Raw genomic sequence first — 26,277 nt, forward strand, 5'->3', positions numbered from 1 at the left:
TTAGGAAAGGAATTACAACCTTAAAATTCCAAAGTCTCCACTCAAAATTTGTTTATACAAACTGAATTGTGACAATAGATCGACACCACTTGCACAAAAATTTGTATACTCATAATTGTATGGGTCAAAATCTTGCTGAGGAAGTTGGGCGCTGAAGGATCATAAGGTGAAAAGACTGTGTTCCGATTTGGGAGATAGGACGAGGTCGACCAAAGCCCAACAACGAGCAGCTGCGGAGCGAGCCGTAGAGGTTGAGGTCGAATAGCGAAGAATAGGAATAACAGCTAGTGTAATCTTGGAACTAATGATAGGAATATTCTCCTGGATATTCCCTTTGTTGTTAGAGAATATCCTATATAGAAAGAAAGAGAGAGAGAAGAAAAAAGGGCACGTGAGATTGAATCCGAGAAAACTATTGTAAAAAGTTGACCATTGAGAGAAAATACAAAGTTTACCTTTCCATAGTGATTGATTTTATCGATTATTCTTTCTTTCCACTCACATGATCCAAGAAAGCATTACTCATATTCTAGTTTGTTGCCATATTTCGTTGTCAAAAGGAAGAATCTTCCACGTCATTTGATATTTGGGTGAATTGTTCTTCTTATTTACATTTATTGCTATTTCTCATATTTATTGCTCATTATTCATTCTTCATTTACTCTCAAAAAGTGTACATTTAATGACTGAATACATGATTCTGAGCATTTGATAAATGGTGTCACCCAAACTCTAAATTGGATCTAAGAATTATTATGCTTGACTAGGATTCACCTTTCACCTCAGTTATCATTTAATTAGTTCAAGAAAAAGAAATATACTTTTTGGTCAAACAAAAACAATAATCACACCATAAGTCAATCGTTTTCTTCCTCCTTTCTCTTTTATGCTAACTCCACCCCAAAATATGTTAAAGTAATAAAATCATCTATTACTCGGACCTCAACGGCATAATTCCCTTTTAGACCAGTTCATAGTAATTTGTCAAAAGTGGTACTATTTCTATTCTAAGTCCAACACGTTTGTTTCAATGTGAATCATTGATTACTTTGTTAGTGAAGTGAGCGAAACGGGGCCGACATTTTAGTCTTTCTTGTTCACTTGTTGTTGTAAGTTGCTGGGTTTGGTGAGATGTGACTGCTAATACCCTTTATTCTCTCAATATGCCCAGCTTCTACACTCTTTCACCTTTTTCTCATTTCATCACTGTTTTATCAACCCACGTGGTAAACGATATTCTATTTACCTTAGAATTAGTCAATTTTCAGTTGCAACCACCAAACAATAAAGGATAACAGTTTTAAAAAATTATTAAGAAAAATCGTTGTGTCACCGGGATCGGAGATTGTTCGAAAACAAACAAAAATTATTCCAAATGTCTTGCAATTACATTCTGAACTTATGTTAAGGAAACTCCTACTGCTATCACTATAAATCTGTCACTCAAACTTAATGTAAAACATTATATATGCTCGTTACAACTTTTAATTCGAGAAAGTTACTTTTCAAGTTATTAACTGCGGTACCAATTTAAGTACTCTATTGTAAAAAAGAAAAAACGACATCCATAGATTGTCCTTTAAATATTTCAATATTTCAACTGCAACTCTCAAAACTGATACGTATGCCAATTTAACTTTCAAGAGTTGTTTCTTCTATCAATAGAAGGGGTACATACAGAACCCATATACGTGCCGAGTAGAAAAGATATGAAAATGGAATGTGAGGACAGTGCTTTATTATATATTATAATATATTGTCCCATCAATGGACACTTTGGCATAAAATATTACTAATATATTATGAAAGAGATACCTAAATACAAACGATAATTCATCAGAACCAGAATGTAATTGCAAAGGCTATTTATACTATTATATACAGAAGCCATCTGGGTCAAGACAAGAATTTATATTAAAACAACAAAGGAAAGAAAACCCTCAACGGGCCCCAAAAAAGAAGAAAAAAATGCGACAGAAAGTAAGACCAAAGTATTTCTCCACCCACCCAATAGAGATGGGTGCAGACAAACTTTTCCTATCTATCTGAGGTCCAAACAAGCAAAGCATTATAAGATTCCCCTTTTTCGTCAAAATCATAACAATAAGATAGTACTAGGATGGAGAATCCTATCTTTTATGGCATCACTCTCCCCAGAAAATACATTAAAAAATAAAATAAAAATAAAAAACTAAAAAGCCGAACTTTTCTTGTCTTGCCAGCCAGCATCCTTAACTGAACGAGCCATTCCAGTATGGGCTAATTGTCACGCACAGCATCACTTGCATCTCCAAAAAAAACCAAAACTATGACTGATGTCAGATCCATCTTTCTCCACTCCTCTTACACATTATGGGTATTAAGTAACTGGACCCACTTCCTATGCTTTCTCCTCATTGCTAACAGTTGCACCCGAAACTGGTTTGCCTGGTTTCACGTCGTCAACAGGAAGTTTTATCTTTGGTGAAAGTTTTTTGGCTTCCTCAGCTGTATAGACGTAAATTTTTCTAACCATGCTGCAGAACTCACTGTACCACATTTCCATTACACCAAAAGAACTGAAGTCAGTAGCACATAACAAAAGTTTATCTCAACTAACTAGAACACAGCTGCTTCACAAAACAACTAATTCAAGAACAGAAGACTCCATTCTTTTATTTTCATCCGTATTGGACTAGAAAGTGAGGAACGGGATACGATTTTAACAGGTAACTACTACATAGTTTTCAATCATATTGCCATTCATTTCTGTGCCCAGCATGACTTGTCATTGGAACAATTACTGATTAACCAATTCTAAGAAACTGACAGCTAGTCAAAATTTTGCTGGCAAAGACAAAAAGACCACAAAACTAATACTCCAACAATTATTTTTTTCTTTTGCAACAGGTAAAAGTAGTTTTAAGAGGCAAGAAAGCGACATTTTTGTGGATTGAAGCTGATGATGCAGATTACTGTTCATAATCCCCATTTCGTGGAAAGTGCAAGTAGTTAAGTCCATGCAAGGAATATTGGATGTTTAAGCACAAAATAGTAATCCAAAATAAAACAATGAAACATAATTAAGGTGGTTAGACTTACTGCCATGGATCATCTCCAACCATCATCATGTCATCCTCATCATCTGTGTAGACTACCTGCCATTTCTTGGTTGAATCACGAAGTTCGCCTTCAATTTCAAACATCTCCTCCAATTTCTTAAGCAGATCTTCATAACTATCTAACCTTGTGAGATCAACTGCCCTCCCAACTGCCTTCCCTTGCATATGCACCTAAGCAAAATAACAAGAAGCTCAAGTTAAACAAGGGCACCATGGCAGGTCTATTTCTTCACCAGAAAGGCAATAAACGATACGACTGTCATGGGCTTTTACAGGGGAAAAAAACCTTTATATACACCAAATATCTTTTAAACTAGTGTCATAACTCAAGCTAGGTGATAGCTGTTGGATTAACATTAATCTCTATGCACTGACATTACAAAATCATAATATAGTGAAAATACCATCCAGTTAATCATTTGCTTGTGAAAGAAAGAATTCAAAACACAATAAAGTAGAACAAGGCTAGAGTACCTTAGTGCAACTGCGGATTTGTTTGCTTTGAGACTCGTGGGGAGACCTCAGAGATGACTTTTCAGGCTCACAACTTACTGAAGGAATAGGATTTGATGGTTCTGAGTTTCCTGAATCAACATCTAAAGATGCAGCTGGCTGATTCTCCACAAGAGCACTCGGCATAGCAACTGGTGAAGCTTCATCTACAGTTGGACGATCCAGCAACTCAATTCCGAATAACCTATATCCATTAGCCGGTCTCTTTTCACTAGCCGGTGTTGTGATAGACTCTGTACATGTATCTGATTGACTTGACCAGTACATAGATTTGGAGGAAAGAGGCATGGAACCATTCTCGCCATAACCCAGGCCACTTGCAGCAGAAAGTTTTGGTGATGCGTAGAGATCTCGCCCACGAGATGGATCACAGTATGGGAACGATGAGGGAGAATCACCAGGAGACTTCCACATTCCTACAAAATGAGAGTTGCTAATGAGAATGTGTAAATTAGACGTCGGAATGATACAGCACTGGAGAAAGATTCCAGACCTAAAGCAGGAAGTTCTTGCACTGGCGACGGTAAAACTGAAGGTCGAGCACGCTTATTTCTTTGAGGCTGGGTGTTTGTAGGCGTTGCTGTGACAAGCGGTTCTATTTCCCATGGTGAAACCCTATCTGGACGCAAGATTGACGATGGTTCATCCCAGTGAACCTGAACAAGTCATATATACCATGTGCATTTGTTAGCTATTGTCTACAGGATAATGTAGCAAGAAAAATGGAAAGAAAGGTAAAGACATGGTTACAGCAACAGATGACAACTCCATTTGCAAAATTCTATAATCCCAATACTAAACCACATTGTAGTAGAATCATGGCAATACAATAGAGTCTAAAGATGAAGAAAGGGGTAAAAGAACCTCATGTCAGACAAATAAATCGAAGTAGATATTGGAGAACACAATAACATTACGTGTAGAGCTACCGAGACTTGACAAACTACAGGGGTCGCTTTTCTTTCTATCTAAGGGCACATATGTAAGAACATAGAATGTTGTTTATAGAGAAACAGTTCAAAAAGAGAGTGGATTGAGAGGAGTAAATTCGACGACCTTTAAACAGATTCCATCACCAAAATCGAGATTACAAAGAGGCCTAAAATGACCATAAACAACAAGCTGGAATGGTCACTCGAACAAATACAAATGAAAGTACCTTCAAGGATCTCCATTCAGAATCAGGCCATCTAGATGATGTATTTTCACCAACACCAACAATTGTTCCACTGAACCTATAAAACAGACAGAGTAGCCAAGGGTTAATTGAGTTTCAGCCCCTTAGTAATTTAAGTAATTGAGCAGAATGTAATACAGATCTCTAAGACCTGCAAAGTTATTAAATTCTGAAGCTTTACCTTCTTTCTGGAACTTCCTCACCCTCAAATCTCATCTTAAACCTCATCCCAACAGAAAGCTTGTGATTTCGTGCTTCAAGATATTTGTTCACACTGACAATGAATTCAGACTGACTAGTCCTGGAAATCAGCAGTTTTACTACAGTTTAAATTTACGGAGCAAGTGAAAGAATCTCGATTCAGAAGCATTAAAAAATTTGAAATGACTGCCAAGGCAATATGAACAAAATATCAAAACATAAGCATACAGAAGCAAAAAACACTGGATGACGTTACTCAAGTCCCTTAAAAGCTTAGGTCAATCACAACAATGCTTGCTAATATAATACCAGCCTGCTAAATAAAAAACTTCTTATATCATAGTAAACAGAGATGGAACTGGAGAAACTAAATGATCACTGCACAACTAATTACTACAAGCAGTTATTGGTGCGGCCAATCTCAATAAGATATGACTAGCATCAACTAGATAGAACAGGTAACCAACAGTAAGCCCAAAGCATAAAAATTGACACACAGAGACAGGAAGCTCCAGCCTATCAAATAGAGACAAATTCTCAAGATGGAAAGGGAAAAAGGAACCACCTAGGCTTATAATACACAGAGAAGAGGGTCCCAGTCGAGATGGCATGAGATGCAGTTGCAAGAACACCCAGATGCATACTGTGACTTGAAATAACAGAAGATGGCATATTGTTTAGCTGTCTCATGAGTCTCCTAACACCAACTCGAAGCTCCCCATTTTCTCCCCTGTCGAGATAAATGAAGTGACGCACTTATTAAGGAAGAGAAATTTTATAAAACAAAGAAAATGACACTTCCAGTAAAATATGGCTGGATATATGTTACTCATAAACTTGCCTGAGAAAGATGAAAGCATCTCCAGCGACCAACTTTTTTGCACTGACAAAAACACTCCACCCAGTTGTGAGCAAGTGGCGCCTAGGTTGACCTGGACGTGGAGTCAACATTTATTAGGGGGAAAAAACTAACACAAGATTATACGTAATGAAAAAAAACTAAAAGAGTATATACCATACAAACCATAGGGTTTGCACTCTAAAACGATAAAACACGAGTTATACAATACGGGTCTCAAATTTGATCTGAAGAACACAGAAAAAATGCAACACAACAAAGCTAAAAGACCTATAACCACGGAAATATCAAAGCAAAAATATCATCCCTGGCCTGATATCCACTAAGGACTGACCGATACAAAAGGAGTCAAAGTCTCCCACTTAGACATCACACCCTGACAGAAGTATCACCCACTAGATTGAAAGTAAAAGTTCTCAATGAGTTACCCTTCCCCTCTTCCTCACACCCTTCATGAACAACTCCAAAGACCAACTAAAAAAAAGATAACAGAAAAAACCAAAATCATTGGATTTATAACCTCGAAAAATGTGGCGAAAGTGCCATTCATTGCCATGTAGATCACTAGCAACCAATTCCTGCCATGGTGGCTGTTGGGTCATATCCTGAATATATAGCAAGAAATTAACTATCAATGAGAACAATAAATAGATAGAGATAGAGGAATTCAAAAGATGAAGCCAAGACAAGGCATAATTATGACATAAAAGCTTACCAGTGGGGGCAAACATTCATCCGCATGCCTCCGAAGAACAGAGAACCCACCATGGGTGCTTGTATCAGATGCAGTAAGAGTCTTGCAAAACGAATGGACAGTGCACTTTTGAGGTTCAGGGAGAGGAGGATAAGGCCTTGTGATCTCGCCTTGCTAAATCCACAGAAGACAAAAGGAGAAGTGCAGGATGTTAAGAAAGAAAACAGTATGTTTCAGAAATGTTATATGATCAAGTAAAAAACTTCAAAGATTTTAAGGGCGACACTTACATCTAGTTCAGGAAGCAGAGTTATCTGTGCATACACCTCATCAGTCTCTGACTCAGCCTAAAATTAACATTGGTACTTATTACAATAATTCAACCATAGGAAGGGAGAATTAAAAGAAAAGGCCATTATGGCACTTACCCGAAGTTGAATATTCATCACTTTGCATAATATTTTAGCTGGCAAATTGAAAGAAGGAAGTTGTTGGTCTAATCCCTGATGTGTCGATGCTTCAAGCTGGAAAAAGATTGCAATCATATGGAAATGCAATGAGTTAGCAAGAAAAGAATATCATTAGATATCAAAACTCTGTTTGATGAAATTGTTGTAGAAAAAGCAACAAAAAAGGCAGTATGAAGCATCACAATATGATTGAGGGTTCATATATCTTTCCAGGTTTGCACGGGAAAATTGATAAGTGCATATAAGACCCAAAAATAAAAGAGGAGCCAAGAAAAATGTAAAAGTAAAAGGTACCTGTTCCATGTGACCCTGTGGGAAATAATAAACTCTTTCCCCTTCACGAGGAACCGTTACAAGAGGTCCAGCACAGGCATGCCAGAGTTCCTTGTATAATGCATCATTTGGAGCCACTACAGAAAGATCAAACAACATTACTTTCACTTTTACAAGTAACACATTTATTGGTCTACGCAGTACGGAAGCATGGGAATTGGCTACTAGCATATAAATTTCATGCAATTGCAATAAATGTTAATGTATGAAGGAAGAAGCACATAGGGGTAGTATTATGTGCATAGGATGAATACATAACTAAGAAACATGACCAAATGCAAGACCCATACGAAGCAAGCCAGATGAGGACTAATTCAACAGAACTTGCAGATAACTGGTTCATGTCAGATGAGAAAGATAAATAGGTACAAGAAAAACAACATCGTGATAGCTCCAAGCAAAGGCAAATAATGGGAAAAAGAGACCATATACAGGTAACTTATCAGCTTGATGAGTTCATTGATCCACAACAGATACATCATGGTACATGAATTTGGAAAAATAAGGGAGCAACATCTTGATATAGTTAAGCACAACATACTAGTCGTACATAATATTAACATAACTGTTTTTCAATTGAAAGAAGAAATAACTCGAACCTGGATGAGCCCCGCCACCGAAGTGATTTGCCGCAAGGTGTGCCATAAGAGAATCAATCTGAAATCACCAACCCTTTACGTGATTATCTGTCTTCAGAAAATGAGCCACTCAGAGAATACCCAACAAAATTGACCAGATCAACTGAAAAAACCCACAAAATCAGTATACACCAGGTAATAGTGAACAAATGCAGATGTAACCTCCTAAACTCTAAAGCCTCGAAATAGTTAACTGTTGTTGCTCTTCTTCAACAAATGTCCCCAAAAAGCAAAAAGTTATTACCCCCTCTTAAATAATCTGCATAACTTAAAGAACTGGGCACAATGGCCTGGGATGTAAACTAGACCCTCATTTACAGTAAACATGAGACTCCCCATATTGTAAAATATAAAGGCCTATTTTAAGGCCCTAATTAGATCCCAAAATGGAGATTCTAGAGCTCCAGCAGATACAAATTATGTTCCCCAATTCACACAACATAAACAAAGATTGACATATAAAACATACATCAGCTGTTCACAAAGGGGAAAACATGAAAAAATTTAACAACTTGCACTAAAAACCCTGCAACCAAATACAGATCGAAACATTTAAGACAACTCCGAGATCTAACCCAAAGCACAACAAGCTCTAGAAGCAAAAAATTGTATATATAGAGAGAAAACACCTAACTATATTGAAATTCAAAGGTTTCTATATATAACAGCATGATTTTTCTATAAAACTAGAAGATATTAATCAAAAAGGAAAAGAAAAACACACAATCAAAATTCAAAGCACAAAAAAAGATTACCTTAAGTATTCAGCCGGATTTCTCTATTAGTCATCATACACCACGGATAATACGTTCATTTCCATGTACAACACAATCAAAAAAGCTTAAAAATATCAGCACTCGGTCACAGAACAAAGGTTGAGCTATAAATTGATCGATTAGCTGAACTAGTACACAGCTTTAATTAGGGTTTTCTCGTCTTCACAGAGAGTAAAGCTATGGAGGGAGGAAGAGAGAGAAGTGGAGAGAGAAAATTGGTGATGGTCTTTGCCTGGCTGAAGCCGACAGTACTCCTTTTTGTTTCTCTCTCTACAAATATTCATGTATCTGTATTTGTAATTTTGTCTATTAATTTATATTTTCTTTTTCTTTGAGTTTATGTTGGACTGTGTGGAGCAATGGTGTCAAGCAAGATAGACTTTGAATAGCAGCACCAATAATAATTAAGGGTGGTAGGGTACTAGGTGTGCACAATGTGTATTGGTAATTGAGACTTACATTAATGTTTACCCTGAATTCAATAAATATATATTTATCCTTTTTCCCGAATATAAGTAATATAACATTATTATTATTAAGAAGTTTTACCCTTTTTTATCTCAATCTATTGTTTTATGTAATAAATTAATATGGTATGTTGTAAATACTAGGTATGATTTATGTTTGAGTTAAAATCCGTGCAGAAAAATTTGTCTGAAGTTTTTTATTTTTGCAAAAACGGATTTTGAGACTTTAAAATATTAAAAATTTTGAGTTTTAATATTTTAAGCTTTTAATTATTATTTCAAGATTTGTCTTTAACAGATATTTTATGAAATAATCTCGAAATTTAATTTTGCATAAAAAACTCAAAACTTCAAAATACACCGATTGATATACTACGAATATTTTTTGGAACTCTTTAGCCCCATGACATAAGTCATGTCGATGGAGGACTAAGGTTAAACCTCAAACAAAAAATTATAATTTTATATTTTTAAATGGTTAAAAATGGATCTTAGTCATGTTAAAATGTCCTTGTGTGGCTTTTTCTCCTTAGATGATTCAATTTTACTAGTTATCAGTTATATAGAAATAAATAAGAGAATTAATCGCTCAAAAAATAAGAATTTGAATCATTCAAGAGATAATAACGAATAAATGACGAAAATTATATCAAATCTCATACCTTTTATGGGGTCAGACACCGATTAGTTATTGAATTCAAGATGAACACAATAAACCAAATGAAAGCTTGGTGCGGCGGAAAGCTTGATGAAAACCCTAAATATTTTACCCGTATATATAGTAGCGGACTCACACACCCGGGAAAAAGTTTAAAGAGATTTCAATTATCTAACATTAATTTTATTCCATAGTTTTATATATCATTTAGGTAATTATCTTTTAGACAAATCTGTCAATACGATGTTTGTTTTAGTCACTCAGTAATTTTATCTATTTAGCAGGATATATATTATATATGAGTTTTATATCATTTATATTATTTTATATACTAGCTTCAGTGTACGCTCATTGCGCATATACCTCGTCTCAATGAGTAACTTTTTCAAAAATAACTTAAATTATTTTTTAAAATTATGTTTGAATTATAATATTAAAGTATAAGCTCTTGAAATTGATGAAAGTTGCTCTTATATATTACAACTCAATAAAAAAAGAAACTAAGTCACGTAAAAGTATTCAATAATCATCCAATATACTCAACTTAATCTTTGTTCCAATTTTATAATTTTATTAGTTTTATTTCACAATTTATTATAATTTTTTTTTAGTTTCGACAAGAAAACATAATATTGAAAGATGTAAGAGTTTCTTTTTTTAACATATGTGAAAAACTATTCTCAAGTTCTTACCAGAACACACAAAAATTGCTAGCTATACTTCTATTACCGCTCTTAAAAAAAACTATCAAATATTCAAGATTACTTTATTTTTTAAAATAGCTGCAGGTTGAGGGATAAGAAACTCATAATCTCTGTATTATTCGTTGGTAATATATTATGATTTCATAAATTTTGTTTCTTTGGGAACCAAATACCTTTCATTTAAATGTGTTAATTTTTCGAATTTCAAACTCATAATATTTTTAAGAAAATAAAAATAGCCCAATATTTATTTTCACTTGGAACCAAATACGAAGCTTTATTTATAATAAATATTGGAATCTATAGCAGGTTTGATCTAATGATATTCCAAATAATAGACGCATATTCATTCCATAACGAGTGAAGTTGAACGTGTTTTCAATATCAGTGTTGGTCCATCATTTGTCTGAAACCCTAGCTTTCTTGATAATTAAGAGTCCAAGTTTAATAAAAAATTCAATTGAATTAATCGTGATTACTACCAGTGTTAGAACATTCAAATAAGAAAAAGATTTATATAAGATAAAATTAATGTTAAACTCCGAAATATTAGAACTTCATACATGGTTTAAATAACAAAAAAAAATTTAATTTCAAAGTCCTGAATATTAGAAAATGATGAAATACAAATTTTATATGATGTAAACTCTATTTTTAAAGGATAAAAAATGCTATGTGCTTTTAGTTTAGTATAAATATATAAGTTTATCTGTATTTTAGCAAATCATATCATATAAAATTTATACTATACCACCTAAATATTTTTAATCCATCATATCATGATACTATACAATGAATTATTTAGAGGATATTTTAGCTCCAAATCATATTTAATATAATTAATAGTCTTGGGGATTGTTTGGTTTGGCTGCATCCATATATATATATAGAGAGAGAATTTTGCACAAGTAATTCCTGTGTTGATCCCTCACGAAAGAAAAAGGCTTTGCCACAATTAGAATGTGCAGTAAATTATACATAACTAGTGTTATGTTTTGTTGATATTATCATTTTTTTAAAAGCGTGAGCGAGAATCGAGTGCCGAGACATTTTATCTAACATGAGACGAGGCGAAAGTCCTAGGCCTCGTGAGTACTTCATTTTTTATATTTTTATAAGTTAAAAAATAAAAATATTAATTAAACTACAATAAAATTAGAAAATAACTCAAGATATATATATATATATATATATATATATATATTATAAACATAATATTTTTTTTATTTAAAAAGTGAAAGACGCAAAGATTCATTACACTAACATGATCATGATGTAATATATTTGAGTTATAAAAATAATATTATAGTGACAATAAAATAACGCTATTGTTTAAAAACTTAAAACCGGATAACAAGTTACAAATACTTAACATATAATACAAAAAATATAATAGAGCCATCAAAATAATATCTAACTTAAATGGCACCAAAAAAAAAATTCTAAAATCAAAAATTAATTTGAAAAGGATAAATTAAAGAATGCAAAATAAAAAAACGAAGAAAATGAAGCATAAAGAAGGAAAATGCAAGTGTAGCATATTAAAAACTCGAGGGTACAGCTATTTGCTTTGTAGTTTGTATTCTGCCACCAAAGATCAAAAGTGTATTTGTTATTCAGTATAAACGACAAAGAGAAAAGATTATGAGTTTCGGATAAACAATTAGAATAATCTTTGCTTTTGAGTTCTTTTTAGTTTGAAAATTTACTATGTGTTAATTTTTAGATATTTAATTTAAAAAAAAAGATTTATTAGGCAATTTTTGCTCAAATTTGTAAAAATTTGCGGGGCTTATGTCCTAAATGAACTTGGGACTTACACCTAGGCGAACACCTGGAATGCTGAGGCTTACGCTCCACCACCAGGTATTGGTGTGATTTTGATACACCTCGCCACAAGCTCGTCCAAAAAATGCCTTTAAAATATTGGATAATGTTAATCACATTACTAATACTTATATAAATTTTCAAGAAAGTATATATTATTTTATGTGAAATAAGACTACATATTTTCAATATCTAGCAATCCAATAATTATATAATCAAGTTAAACAAGTTTAGAATGGGAGATAACTGAGTGATGAGGTATATATAAATGTATAAATGAAGTCAAAACAGTCGATTATTTTGCACTCATAATTAGATCCGATCTTTGGGGCTGGGGGGTGGGTGGGCAGGAGGAAGAATAATAATAGAAGGAGTAAATAAATAAATAAAGAAACAGAGAAGAAAAGCGTGCCCCGAAACGCCAACAGGTTTCCCGTCCAGTGTCCACGCGCGTTAAAGCAAACTCCATTGGGAATTGGGGGATTTTTCTTTTCCTTGCTTTAATTAATTGCAATTAATTAAATAATAATTAGACTGATAGACTGCTTTAAAATTGTTTAATGGTTTATTTAATTGTTTTAATTGTGTGGGCTGTGGGTGTGTTTCATTATTGATGGCTTAGTGGAATTTGACATTAGTATCATATATTGTGGGATTTAATGACATCTCAGTCCCCTCATTTATTGCTTCTTCTTTTGTCATTTCTATTCTGTATGAGGATTCATCGGCTACAGCCTATTCCTTTTGTTTTTAACCTACAACCGAATACTAGTCGTATTCAATCTAAGACTTTAAAAATTTTTGTTATACCAAACCAGATATGTTTCTTGCACATTTATAATATGTTCTTAGGCCGACCAGGGTACTAGGACTATTTAATTTTTTATTTATGGTTCTTTATTATGCATGTTGTGGTATTCATATCCGTTACCATATTACATTGTTGCTAATATTCTTCGTTACTTGGTTGCTTTATCTTCATTGTTCCTTGAGCCAATGGTCTATCGAAAACAACCTCTCTATCTCTATGAGGTAGGGGTAAGGTCCCCGACCTCATTTATGGGATCAACTGGGTTTGTTGTTGTTGTTTACTAGTATTATATCTTAATATGACACAAGAAAATACGTATTTTGTACTTATGAAGTGCATTTACAATATATAATACAAGACATATTTTGTAGTTTCTCAATTTGTCAAATATGTAGCTATCAAAAACAACAATTACGACAACATTAAACCCAGTGTAATCTCTCAAAGGAATGTTTGAGAAGAGTAAAATATATGTAGACCTTTTCCCTACCTTACGAATTAGAGAGTTTGTTTCCGACAGACCAACAGTCAAGAGAAAAAACATGTAGCTATCATTAGGTAAAAACACAAATTATGACTATAAAATGCATATGAACTAACATAATTAGTTTTTTTCCTGGCGATGAACAATATAACTTTAGCAAAAAGAAGTTTATTCAAATTTGATATACGTACAAAGTTAGTAAATTCATAACATATGTCACTATCACTACATGAATCATTAACCATAATAAACCAATATGTATTTATGCAATTAATTAAATTGAAAAATAAAATTTACTAACACTTACTTAAGTTTGTACTCCATGTAAATATAATGCCATATAGATCATTTAATTTTTTGAAAAATAACAAATTTTCAATATTATAATAAAACGCTTCAAAATTAACGGATATGATTAATGATCTTATTATAATTTAGGACAAAAGATCATCCCAATGATAAATTAACTAGATTTAATATATTTATCGAGTATTTTCAATTATTTTAAGCACAACTAGCAGAAATAGTTATTCATATTTATAGTTATCAAGAACCTAAGTTTGTCTTTTTGTTAGAACTTTAGTGGAATGGGTCGAACTAATTAGAGAACGAGGAAATGGGAAAAGGGTCCCACTATAGTTGGGAAATTGAGTGCATTGCCCACTCAAACCCACAAAAAGAAAAAGAAAAAGAAAAATAAACTCCACATGTTTGTTTGGGTTACTTTAGGAGAACCTTAGCTACTTCCAAAGTAACTAGACAAAAGTGTTGTATGTTTGTTGGAAGGGTACATTTGTAACTTTAATACCTACAATAAGCCAGACAATAAACTAACCATGGTTAAATTCCTTCAGTTGACTGGAAGTCTGGAATATACATACATCTGAACAGAAGCAGGCAAAGTAGATTTCTTTCATATCATAATGTTTTCGACCGTAGTTTATTGCCACGTACCACTTTGCCGACCAATATAGAATTCTTCTTCTTTTGTTTCCTTTCCTTTTTTGCGCTACATTTTTGTGGACAATGGTGCACGGACATAATTTTGTAAGGACATTCTGGGGCCTCTTTTCCATAATAACAAGTACAAAGAATATGTATAAAGTTGAATTGTTTGAAAGATTTAAGTAGAAAGATAGAATAAGGCATCGTTTAATCTGAAATTGTAGTGCCATGGATAGTTAATGTAGTGAATGATAATACCAGATTATTGCGTAGAAATAATAGTGCGAGAATTATAGTGTCATGAATAATCAAATATGTACTGTTATGTCGAAAATTGCACGACTTAAGTTTTTTCGAATATTAAGATACTCTTACTCATGTAATGTCAATATATATATGTTATGATTATGTTATCTTTTATCTTTTATGAGATAATTCACATATTTATGTATAAGTTATATTGGAATCAGTAATAGTGTTTGCTTGATGATATAAAATTTCACATTACTTATTTGAAGTTTAATATCAAAAACTCAAACGTTTAGTTATCCTGATATGACATTAATTGTGCAAAAATTTGTACAAAAAATCAAATTGAAATATTGTTGTGTACGGGTAAAATTGGGGATAATGTCTGCCTCGATTCCTGTATGAAAGAACGAAGGGGAACACGGATCCGCGAGATTGTAATCGGGGTCAGAGACCCATCATATCTAGACGCCGAAAGGGTGAACGATATATCCGACATCAGACACGATAAAACGACACACCCCGGACCGAGTATAAGTTCTAGACCTCGGGAGACACGATGAACGGTTATGCACGACGGATAGAGGACCATAATACTCGCGCTCAACCGGGTATCATGGTGAAAATCTCGCTCAATGTCAATTATGGATCAGGAATTACCGGGAAAGAAAGGTTTTTACCCTTTTTAGACTTATATTAGGACTGAAACTCTCCTACTATCTAAAGGGGAAGTTTTTCTTTAGTTTGACGCATTGTAACACGCAATCCAAGGCCAAAAAGGTTTACTTGGTTGTCTAGCTACTGTTAAAGGCATTTTTTTGTTCTGATCTTTATTCACGACAGGGTTCGAACTGAAGGTCCAATCGAGGACAAGGTCATTGTTCAATCTAAGATCTGTCTTAGTCTTAACATTATGAGTGGTTTGATTGTTTATTTCATCTTTAATTAATTTATCTATTACTCTTAATTATTCGTGTTGAATTAAACCACGAATCCTCTACATCGTGTACAAATTTAATTGTTACACAATTTTGGGATAAACAGCTTGGCGCGCACCGTGGTGCTAATGATAATAGTGGTGATTTGATATGAATCTCCATAACACACTTTACTTTACGCTTGTTCTTTGAAATCTTAATTTCAGGTCAGCGATCGGGTCCAACCCTACACCACTACAGAGTGGCGAGAGCGGTCGAAGCAGCTTTTACCCGAGAAGGTTGGGATCGAATCCACAGAGAGCTAGAATGTTTGGGATTTGGATTCTTATCTAAACTAGCAGTGTGTGGTGCTCTTGATTACACTTCCAATCCATCTTTGTTTGTTTGTTACTTCTAATTTTTATACTAATGATATGCGAAATTAAGCTAAGTATAAATGCTTGTAATGTTTTCTAAATGGTTAACGAGGCACTAGGAAAGTGGCTTTCTCCTAGGTGAATACTTGACGGGTTCTAAAGCCTAAGGCAAAGTTATTATGTTGGGGATTGCGATATAGCCAATGCACGAAACTACTCACTCTATACCTCTCGGTAGCTTGAGTGACTTTGCCCTAATTGACTTTCTCAAGACCAATTGGGTGTTTGTGCAAGCAATATAGGCTCAAGTCGGGTATTACTATCTCTAGGTTTAACCTTTTAATTGGGGCTATCAATCTCTTGAATACACCCTAATTCCTTATTGGACTGATTTTCATAGACTCAAGTTCTCTTTCTCAAGAAGAGCTCAAGTCAAAAAGACACAAATTAGTGTTTGCAACCACTAATTCAACATGAAAAATACAAATCAGTCCAAATATCAACCACTCATAAACATCTAAGCCTTAAAACAAAAGACCCATCAAATACCCACACTAGGGTTGAGCCACGACCCTAGCTAATGGGTCTAGCTACTCATAATAATAGAATAAATCAAATATTTGGATGAAGAATAACCCATATAATATGATTACAAACTAAGAATTGAAGATTCAATATTAAACTAGCTACAAATTACTCAAAATAGACTAAAACCGTCGTTCACGTGCTTTGCTAAGATAAAGATACCCTAAAAATCTGAAAAAGAAGTATTTATACAAGGCTGATTTTTCTGGACAAAAATACCCCTGACGGAGGTACCGCGGCCGCGATGAGGCTTTTGTCTTGAAACTTCCAAAATCCTAGCTCTTTGAATCCCCTCTCCGTGGACCGCAACAAATGGACTACGGCCGCGATGAGGCTACCGCGGCCGCGAAGAATCTACCGCGGACGCACTGCTCAGAACACCAAGATTGCATCTGTTTGAACTTATCCATCGCGGACCATTCTAAATGGACCGTGGCCGCAGTGGGTCTATTGCAGCCATAGTGGATTTTATGCTGCAGCGGTGCTTTGACTTGTTCTTGGCACTTGTGCAGGTTTCACTCCTTTTTGAGCTGGTTTTAACTTTTTGTCATTTTTTTGACCAAACACTACAAACAAGCACAACATGTAAGCTTTCGTGATTACTTGTATACATTTTTAATCCAAAACTCAAGCAAAAAGGAGTATAAAATAAACTAGAATCCCTAGTTATCAACTCCCCCAATCTTAAGCTTTTGCTTATCCTCGAGCAAACAAAATAAGTCCCACTTTCTTAAGAATAAAACCAAAAAAACTCAACTAACCTAAAGTGACCTCATCCAGTATCAATTGGAACTAACAATTGCCCTCAATTCAAATGAATCATTAACAACATTCAACCTTTTAAATACCATGGTTTTAGTGCGACACAAAAATATCAAGAATTGACTCAATTCATCAAGGAAACTCTTTCACTACTTTGGTCATTGTGGAACCCAAACTCATACTCATCACTCTTCCTTAAGCAAGACCTCACTTTTAGATTGTAACACTCAGAACGGGATTGTGGAGAACACACTCATCTCTCTCAAAGAAAGGTCACAAGTTCGGCTCTAAGTACCATAAGCTTGCCCCTTATGTGAGTCACCACTAATGTAAGCTTCACTCAACTCAAGATCATATAGGGCTTTTGTGGAGATATACTGAAGGCTTTTGGTTGAGGGTAGGAAATATTTGGCCTAAGTAGGTTTCATCTTCCCTTAAGCATTTCATTTGCTTCATTTTGGCACACATTCTCTTGACTCTTTGGGTCATTTACTTTCTTTATTAAGGGTTAGAGAGACGCATCATCACTCTTTCTTGCTCATTTCAAACCTTTTTATCCTTTCTAATCTTTCTACGCCTTTCATCTTTTTACTTTTATTGACTCCCTTCACTTCTTCTACATTGTTCATTCTTTTTTTTTCTTTTTTTTTCTTTCTTTTTCTTTTTGCCTTTCCTTTTATTCATTTTGTACTTTTTACCACTTTTTGCATTCCTCGTCTCTTCCCCCAAACTTATGTTTTTGCCTTGTGCTAAGAAAAGATCGGGTGCCAAGAGAGGATCTTTTTATAACGGGTAAAGGCTTGTATCATGGTCTTTGAAAGAAAAATGGCTATGGATCAAAGGAGTTGACTAGGGATATTATCACTGGTAGGCTATGGATGTTTTCAAGATATCATTCGGATCAAGTAGAGCTTATAATCACTTCTCAAGTCAAACTACACTTAGGATTTCGCCTAGACAAACATTCAGGGCAAGTTCTAGACTCAATGGCATGAGACTTGGACTTGCAATTCAAATTCTCACCACACAAGCAATAGGATTGCTAAATAGACAGAGTCAGGGGCCCACAACAACCTTAACTAAGATTTGAGCAACACAAATGGTCCCGAAAAATTAATTGATAATTATTAGCCAACACAAGAGTCTCAAGGTCACAACTTTCACCATCCTATACGCACCAATTTATTTTTGACCATAAGATCAAAGGAAAATGTGTTAGGCCCAAGTGAAGCTTTGTTTAAGGCACCATTACTCACTAGCTACTACTTACACCGAAACGAAAATAAAATAGACTCAAACCCTTAAGGAGGTTGTCATGCCATCCATCATCGGGAAGAGCCACCCGGTTCACACAAATTTCACCTTTGGAAAGACTCGTGGCATTAAGAAAACCAAAGGCTTATTGAACGCAAAACCCAAAATAAGAAGCTACAAACTGAAGAAGAAGCTACTAAAATGAAGTAAGAAGCTATGAAAGAAAATGCAGAAGGTAAACTAAATATGTACAATATGGGGTTTAAACGAATATATATAGGAGGGAATGAATATATACATCAGAAAGTAACTTTATATACAAACCAAGGTTGAAAAGTACGAAAAGTAAAATAAACTGGAAAAATAATGTACATACCAAAAGCGAAAAAGCATAAAAAAGAAGAAAATAATATCATAATAGTTACAGTCCAATATCATCAAAATAGGGCTACCCCCTCAAATGAAAGTTAGAATTGTCCTCAATGCTAACTAGCCAAAAATAGCTTAAGAAAAAGATAGAGAGTAAATAAAACTCCCTATTGGTCCTCCGTCTACATGAGATCATGAGCCTGGGTCATTGGGTCCTGTGACTGCTTAGGAACCTGTGATTGGATCCCTGTAACCTGTGTCTGCACTGGACCTGAGGCTGCTCTGAGACCTGAGGCTGGCTATAGGAACCTCTCTGCAGGTCCTCCAACTCAATCGTTGCATCATCAATCTGTGGGATCACCCTCCTCCTTTTTGGTGCCCTCTTCATCTCCTGCTCTTGCTCTGGCTCAGCCTGAGCTGCTGGAGGCTGCTCATGCAACAGTAGGTCCAATGGTAGATGATCAGCAGCTTTAATCTTCTCCACTTATACCCTTTACTCCTTCACAGACTCCTTTAAGCCTCGAGTCTTTCTCAGCTTCTTTGTCTCCTTTGTCAGCTCCTTCAATGCCTTCCCACGAGTACCTACAACCTCCAATATCAACTGCTGGTTCTCCAGGAGCTTCTTCTGGTTGTCCAGAAGCTCCTTGAGAGTCTCCTCCACTGAAGTTAGAACCTGTGGCTGTGGGGGTACGAATTGGGCTACCACCGAGCTAGAAAGCATAGTCAGCTTAGAAGTAGCTGCCTGCATCCAATTGTTGATACTGGCAAGTGTTTGGCTCAAACGGTGGGCAGTCAATGGGTAAGCTGAGGATGAGGGGATATTTGGAGCAGTGACAATAGAGGGTCCTGGGGAGATATCTGGTGTGGCTGAGGGAGGTTGAGAAAAAGTGACTACTACTACTCGCTCTTCACACTGGCTAGTAGAAGTAATGGCTTTACCTTTAGGATCTTCGGCTTTGAGGTTGTCATCAACCTTGAGGTTGTACCATGAAAAGGGCATCTTTGGTTTTACCTTCACACCAAACTTCCTTTTCTCCACATCCTGGTCCTCGAAGTACATTGTCAGGAAATTTGGGAAGGGGTATGATTTATCACCTTCATTGACCACCCTTGTGATTACCCTAGACATAACATTTCTGATGTTGATTGGGTACCCCGCCATAATAGAAGCCACCAATATCGCCCGGGAGACAGGCAGAGAGTTCTCACGGGTAGTGGGGTCCAGCCTGCTACATACAAAAGTCTCATACCCCTTTGCCTCGAAGTTTAAAGTTTTCCTCAGAATTTGAACCCCTAATGTCAACCAAGCTGGGGTGGTGCCCGGGAGTACCAGGTATTCTGCTAACCACGGACGGGATGCCTTATCTAATGCTACCTTTTCTAAGTATAATGATTCATCTTCCTCCGAAAAGCCCAGGTAGTCATTAATTGTCTTCCCATCGAACTTCACTGTCAAATTACGCACCTTAGTCACTTTAGTGCCCTTTTTGATATGGGCAGCATTAGCGTAGAACTCCTTGACTAAGTGCTCATTTGCCTCCTAGACTTTGCTTCTAAAATATTCCCAACCCGGTCTCTCTCTGAATTGTCTCCTCACATTAGGGTTATAAGGCAGAAGGTCCCTCTCAATGAATTTCCACTCAAGAATCAATTTACTCTGGGGCCACCACTCTCGGAACATGTGGTAGACAATCTCACTAACAAATCTTCTTTTCCACACCTTAGGGTTTCTAGTTCTCTCCACACCCCCGGGTTGGGGCACAACCCCTCCCTCTTCATCTGGTACCTCATCATCGACGGGATCTTCTCTAGGTGACGAAGTTGTAGGTGACATAAAGGTTGCACTATCACTACTCTCAACTGAGCCCTCAAACGACTCAGAAGAAATTTGAACTGAAGCTTGAGCAATAGTAGAGCTCGGAGGTGTGGGCACATCTCTCAATCTAAACCTCCCCGGGAAGTCAGGTACATATTCCAACACTGAATCAGACTCAGATGCTTCCCAGGAGGGCACATACTCAGTTCCCTTTAAATGGGAAGCAACTCTATCTACAACCTTGATTTGTTTCCTTGTGTCCCCAATTACTTTCCGAACCTGTGGGGTCAATCTTATCATTCCTGGTCCCCTACCCTGGGAGGAATCACCTTTTCCTTTCTATTTTCACCACCGCCTCGTGATTTAACCACTGTCTACAAGGAGAATTCATTTAGTGTTTGTTAGTATCACAGTACCAGAAGAAATAGTGAAGAATATGCATGAAAACAACTGACCACGAACCACATAAAAAGCATTGCGGTTGCAAAGGCACCACCGCGGACCGCATAAAATAGCACCGCAGACCGCATTGGGGTGGGACTTAGACTACCCACTCTCTGAATAAGGTCACCGCGGACCGCAAAAAATTACATCGCGCCCGCAGTGAGGCACCGCGGACCGTGAAAAATCAACCGCGGTCGCGGTCCTTAAAATTGGCCTCTCTGAAGTTTACCACCGCGGACCGCGAAAAAACACATCGTAGCTGCAGAAAGGCACCACGGACCGTAAAAAATCAACCGCGGTCTTGGTAAGCAGTACGCAACAACACAAACCTAGGGTTTCAATTTTTTGCACATTTTAGCCTTAATCAACATTTTATCAACCCACTAAGTAGTTAATGCCCATGCTTGACTAATTAAAACCTAATCTAAACAACATTAGGTAACCCTAAGTTAAAAATTAAAATAAAAGGGAAGAAGAAGAAGTACGAACTAACAAATTAAAAGATAATAAAACAAAATTAAAGATTAGGGAAAGATTTGAAGTACTAGAGATGAGATGCAATACAGATGATTGAGAATCAGTATTTGAATTTGCGCACTTAGGGTAGTGATGAACAATACTTTATCTTTTTAGAGAGCAAATGACGAAAAGTGTAAAAGGGGGCTTGAGGTCCAATTTATAGAAAAGGGACATGGGACCCGCACTACATACCCACTGCGGACAACATAAAATCCACCGTGGTCCGCGGTAATTAAACACAAGAGGCACTGGCAAGGACTGCACCGCGACCGTAGAAAATGCTCCGCGGCCGCGGTAGGGCAATGCGGACCGCGAAAAGTGCAATGCGGCTGTGGTGAAAACTTCAGGGAACCTCCACTTTTGGCCATTTAGCACTGCGAACCGCAATGAAATTTTGCCCCCGCGATAAGGCCATTGCGGCCGCAAAAAATGTAATGCGACAGCATTCCAAACTTTAGAAAGTGCAATATGTTTTTTCAATTTGGTCTTGCACTGCATCAAAACAACCCTACACACATCTCACAACCAATTAGTGGTGTGCCCCCTTTTCTCCCTTTTTTTACGGGGAAGAAAGGTCCGGGTTTCGACATTTATGGGGGTAATAACTCATTTCCTTTTGGGAATTGAGTATTTTGAAGAGTCGCCACCTAATGGATTATGGTGTGTTAGGACACCTAGAGCAATTAACTCTTGGATTGGTTTACGTTACTAGAGATGTAGGGTAAGGGCTCGAAATAACCTCGAGGGGAAGGTGTTAGGCACCCCTCTCGGTCCGCAATGGTGGGTCCAGGCCGAACTTATACTTGCGAATTAGTCCTTTAAACAAATAAGTAGTTGAAGCAAATAATTGCAAAGAAATCATGTTGTACATTGTATGACTCATATAATAGACAAAAGATTTAAACAAGTTGTGTACATATAAAACAAAGTTTTAAACAAAAGAAATTTGGGAAAGGAGGGGTCCTAGGTTGGTTAGCCTATAGGATCATCCCACACAATGTCCGATAAACATTCCTCAATGAGGGGCTACATGTGACATTAGTACGTAGTCATGATATCCATATCTACCCATTCTCACCCCCTTAGTGGTTATTAAAGTGAGTGTTGATTAGTAATCTCTATTGTGTGCTATTACCCATCTATTCTTAATGGTCCTGGAGGAAATTAGGACCTCTACCTATAGGAAGTTCTAGACAGATCCATAGGGTTTAAAGGAGAAAATACTAAGGCGACAGGCAAGAACAAATAAGACTTTAGCACATTAAGGCAAAAAAGAAGCAATTAGAGGCTCAGGTTTACCTCCACAAACAACACACATAAGCAACACGACTCAAACACAAATAAGGGTCGTATTGTTAAATAGTATCAGAAGACATGATGCCTAAGTGAATATCAAGACATAGAAGATAGGCAGTTTATTTTTTAAACTCAGAAGTAATGGCCCTATCAGTTTGCCTACTGATTTTAAGCATGTTAATCGGAACAACATTAAGTAGCAGAGATAGTTTTAGAATTGCAGGATTTAAACTCACCCTATAGGTTTTCCTAAACGCTGAATAGTGGTGTCCTAAGAGCATGATAACTACGTTTGATATAGTAAAACAGTGGGTAAATTTTAAAACAGACTCTTAAGTTCCTATAAGCATGATGTCTAGTGATAGTGAAGGCAATATTTGAAAGAATTTGTTTTAGGAAAACAAACCAATGACTAGACCAGTTTCGAAGTAAACTAACATGAATTGAACTGACTTATTTAAACTAAAATAATTTTAGATCTATAGGTAGAATTTCTGATGTTGTTCCCTATAAGCATGATATCTAGTTGTTTAGAAACTTATAGGCATGATTTCTAGTGTAAATGAAGGTGGATACACATTAGAATAGAAACTGAACTTGATCACGTGCTTAAGTATAGTATCTATTTGTGAAGTTGATTTTAAATCTGTGGACACAATTTTTATTACTTGGAACCATTTAAACCCTATGGGCATGATTTCTAGCATGGTGAGGCAAACATAAAAATTATATTAAATGATCCTATAGGCATGATTTCTAATATGGTGGAGGAGACATAGAAAATATATAAATTCTATAGGCATGGCTTCTACCCATATTACTCCACAAATATGTAACTACCCACCTTTTTTCACTAATCACCCCAATATTCATTTACAAATTATTACAAACCATATGAATGAATTACATAGATAAAGAAAAAGAAGAAGTTACACTATAGGGAGCCTGAAGCAGGCCCAAGTGAGTTTCCAAACCTCCAATAGCCTCAAATGCCAATTTCATAGACAATATCATTGTCTAGGTGCGTCAGAGTTCTCTAAGGATCTCAAGGATCCCGGACAGTGCTCACACCTAGACTTTGTAACCAAATTAAGTAAGTGCAGTGTGGAAGGGCCAACCTCAGTGTGTCAGAGTTCAAAGGGAGCTCAAAAGGATCCCAAGGCAGTACACACACTGGATGGGGCAGAACCTAGGGACTTAGGAGTAGAGTGAGAGTGCTTGACATAGTTTGAAAGGGGTTTTAGTAGGAAAACAGTGTTAAAAGAGATTTGCTTGAAATAGTTTTGTAAAAAAAATATAGGGAGTTATTAAATAAGATAATTTTAAAAAGGGTAAGGTGACCAACAATCAATCAAACCAAATACAGAACCAGAAGAGGTTCATCAACACTTCAATACATGGAATCAAACATGTACACACATCCACTCAAGGGTAATGGGGATTTGGGATAAGTATAGGGCACATAGTAAGCACAAATGCACATGGGTACAGAATTAGAGAAGCCTTGAAAGAGGTTTAAGGTATTTTAAGGTACAACATGAACTTCAGAGTTAATACAGAATCAAACAGACTTAGGATAGTCAACTACTTTACACAGGAAGGTGCATGCTAGAAATCAGAGAAACATATTCACATTGGGATATATTAGAAAGGGATTCATGAGCAGGCTAATCCTAAGGGGGTATATTCAGAAGTATGCAGTAAAGAATAAAATGAATTAAACATGTTAGTTGCAGGTTGAACAACAAAACCATAGATAGAAGCATATTAGTAACATGACAAATTGAAGTAGTAGGAGAAACATATTGCTTTGGGACTTGAATTGAAATTAGAATTGTGAGCACGTGATTTTTGTTTACACGACAATTACTCCAAAAGAAATCAAAAAATAATAACAAATGGCCTTGCTGTATAATTTTTGGAATTTACGTGGCATTTTGTTAGCTATTTGTGGTTTTGTCCGTGTTTATTTAGTCTTATCAAACAAAAATACAAAAATATATGTCGTGTGTAAGTTTAGGATATCATTCTACTATTAGGAATTAATTAACCATTATTTGGTTTTAAAAGGCGAAGATCCCAAGATATGCATTTCTGTTCTATTTCTTGTTGTCATAGTGATTTTATTAAATGCTTTAATTCGTGTGATAACCGTTGTTAAATGTTGATTAATATTTTGGTAGTTTAATTTTGGTTTTAGGAATTTTTGGTTTAAATTATAAGAAGGAAATATTGGATTTGGGCCAAAAATCCAAAGAAAATCAGGCCCAAATCAATACAAATGACCCAGTCCAAGCCAGGTCCTTTAGAGATGTCCAAACGACGCCGTATAGGGCCTTCCAATCGGAACCGTTCATCCCCTCCAATCCAATGGCTCCCAAGCCTTCCCCAGATACCCGACCCACTGAAACCCGGTTTGATCCATTCCCAGCATGAGACCAAACGACGCAGTTCCCCCCAGTGGAATGATCAAGGCCGTTGATCATTGGTGATCCAACGGCCAATATCAAACCATTCACTCCGTATATAAGCTTAACTCATTCACCCCGCACCCCCCGAGTCAGATCCCCCTCCTCACTGTTCTTCCGTCGCTCTCATTTCAGAGACGGACATGGGTTTAGAACCCTAGCCGCCTTAGCCCCCTTTCGTTTGAAACCCGACGGCATCAACGCCGTCGGCCACCAGACTAACACCCTAGGACCACTCAACCACCCTGAATCCAAATCCACAAACCATTCAGTTCGAATATTCCCCCACCGTCTCGAATCTTCGTTTGAAGATTCGAGCCCAGACCTCGACCCATGCCAACCCCCCCCAAATTCATACCAGGTATCCCCTTGACCTTCCTCGTGACCAAACCAAGCTTGGTTTGGTCCGAATCTACCCACAAATCCCAAAACCCCAAATCTGAAGATTCGAACCCTAGAACACAAGAATTTGAGGAGTCTGTTTAGATTTAAGCGGAAGTTTGGGGTCTAATAGATCCTAATCGAAGTGTTCTCGATCGAGAACACCTCGATTAAGATCTGTT

The 26,277-nt window shown here is 36.3% G+C and overlaps 1 protein-coding gene across 4 annotated transcripts; it reads right to left on the reverse strand.

The window, feature by feature from the left end:
* Positions 1-1,850: 1,850 nt before the first annotated feature.
* LOC104234588 (auxin response factor 1) lies at positions 1,851-9,040 on the reverse strand. Of its 4 annotated transcripts, none has more exons than XM_009788188.2 (15): positions 8,742-9,040; positions 7,948-8,005; positions 7,310-7,425; positions 6,974-7,069; positions 6,836-6,892; positions 6,567-6,719; positions 6,372-6,456; positions 5,834-5,924; positions 5,558-5,722; positions 4,973-5,092; positions 4,774-4,849; positions 4,108-4,270; positions 3,576-4,030; positions 3,082-3,272; positions 1,851-2,528 (listed from the first exon to the last, which is right to left on the reverse strand). In XM_009788188.2, exons 2-15 carry the CDS (start codon positions 7,991-7,993, stop codon positions 2,381-2,383), a joined length of 1,962 nt encoding a protein of 653 aa, XP_009786490.1. In that variant the 5' UTR covers positions 7,994-8,005; positions 8,742-9,040; the 3' UTR covers positions 1,851-2,380. The 4 variants fall into 4 exon arrangements, with proteins under 4 accessions (XP_009786490.1, XP_009786487.1, XP_009786489.1 ...); XM_009788185.2 differs by having other exon boundaries at positions 7,948-8,034; XM_009788187.2 differs by having other exon boundaries at positions 7,948-8,038.
* Positions 9,041-26,277: the final 17,237 nt, after the last annotated feature.

This window comes from Nicotiana sylvestris, chromosome 1 (assembly GCF_000393655.2).
Source record: "Nicotiana sylvestris chromosome 1, ASM39365v2, whole genome shotgun sequence".
Taxonomy (NCBI): Eukaryota; Viridiplantae; Streptophyta; class Magnoliopsida; order Solanales; family Solanaceae; genus Nicotiana; species Nicotiana sylvestris.

What these genes read in the sequence shown, in the direction of transcription:
- LOC104234588 (XM_009788188.2), bottom strand. Translation starts at nt 7,993, where the DNA reads ATGGCACACCTTGCGGCAAATCACTTCGGTGGCGGGGCTCATCCAG. An exon ending in CGGTGGCGGGGCTCATCCAG is followed by an intron (nt 7,426 to 7,947) that starts GTTCGAGTTATT and finishes ATCTTTCTGTAG; the next exon opens with TGGCTCCAAATGATGCATTA. An exon ending in TCTGTGTATTATAAGCCTAG is followed by an intron (nt 5,093 to 5,557) that starts GTGGTTCCTTTT and finishes GCTGATTTCCAG; the next exon opens with GACTAGTCAGTCTGAATTCA.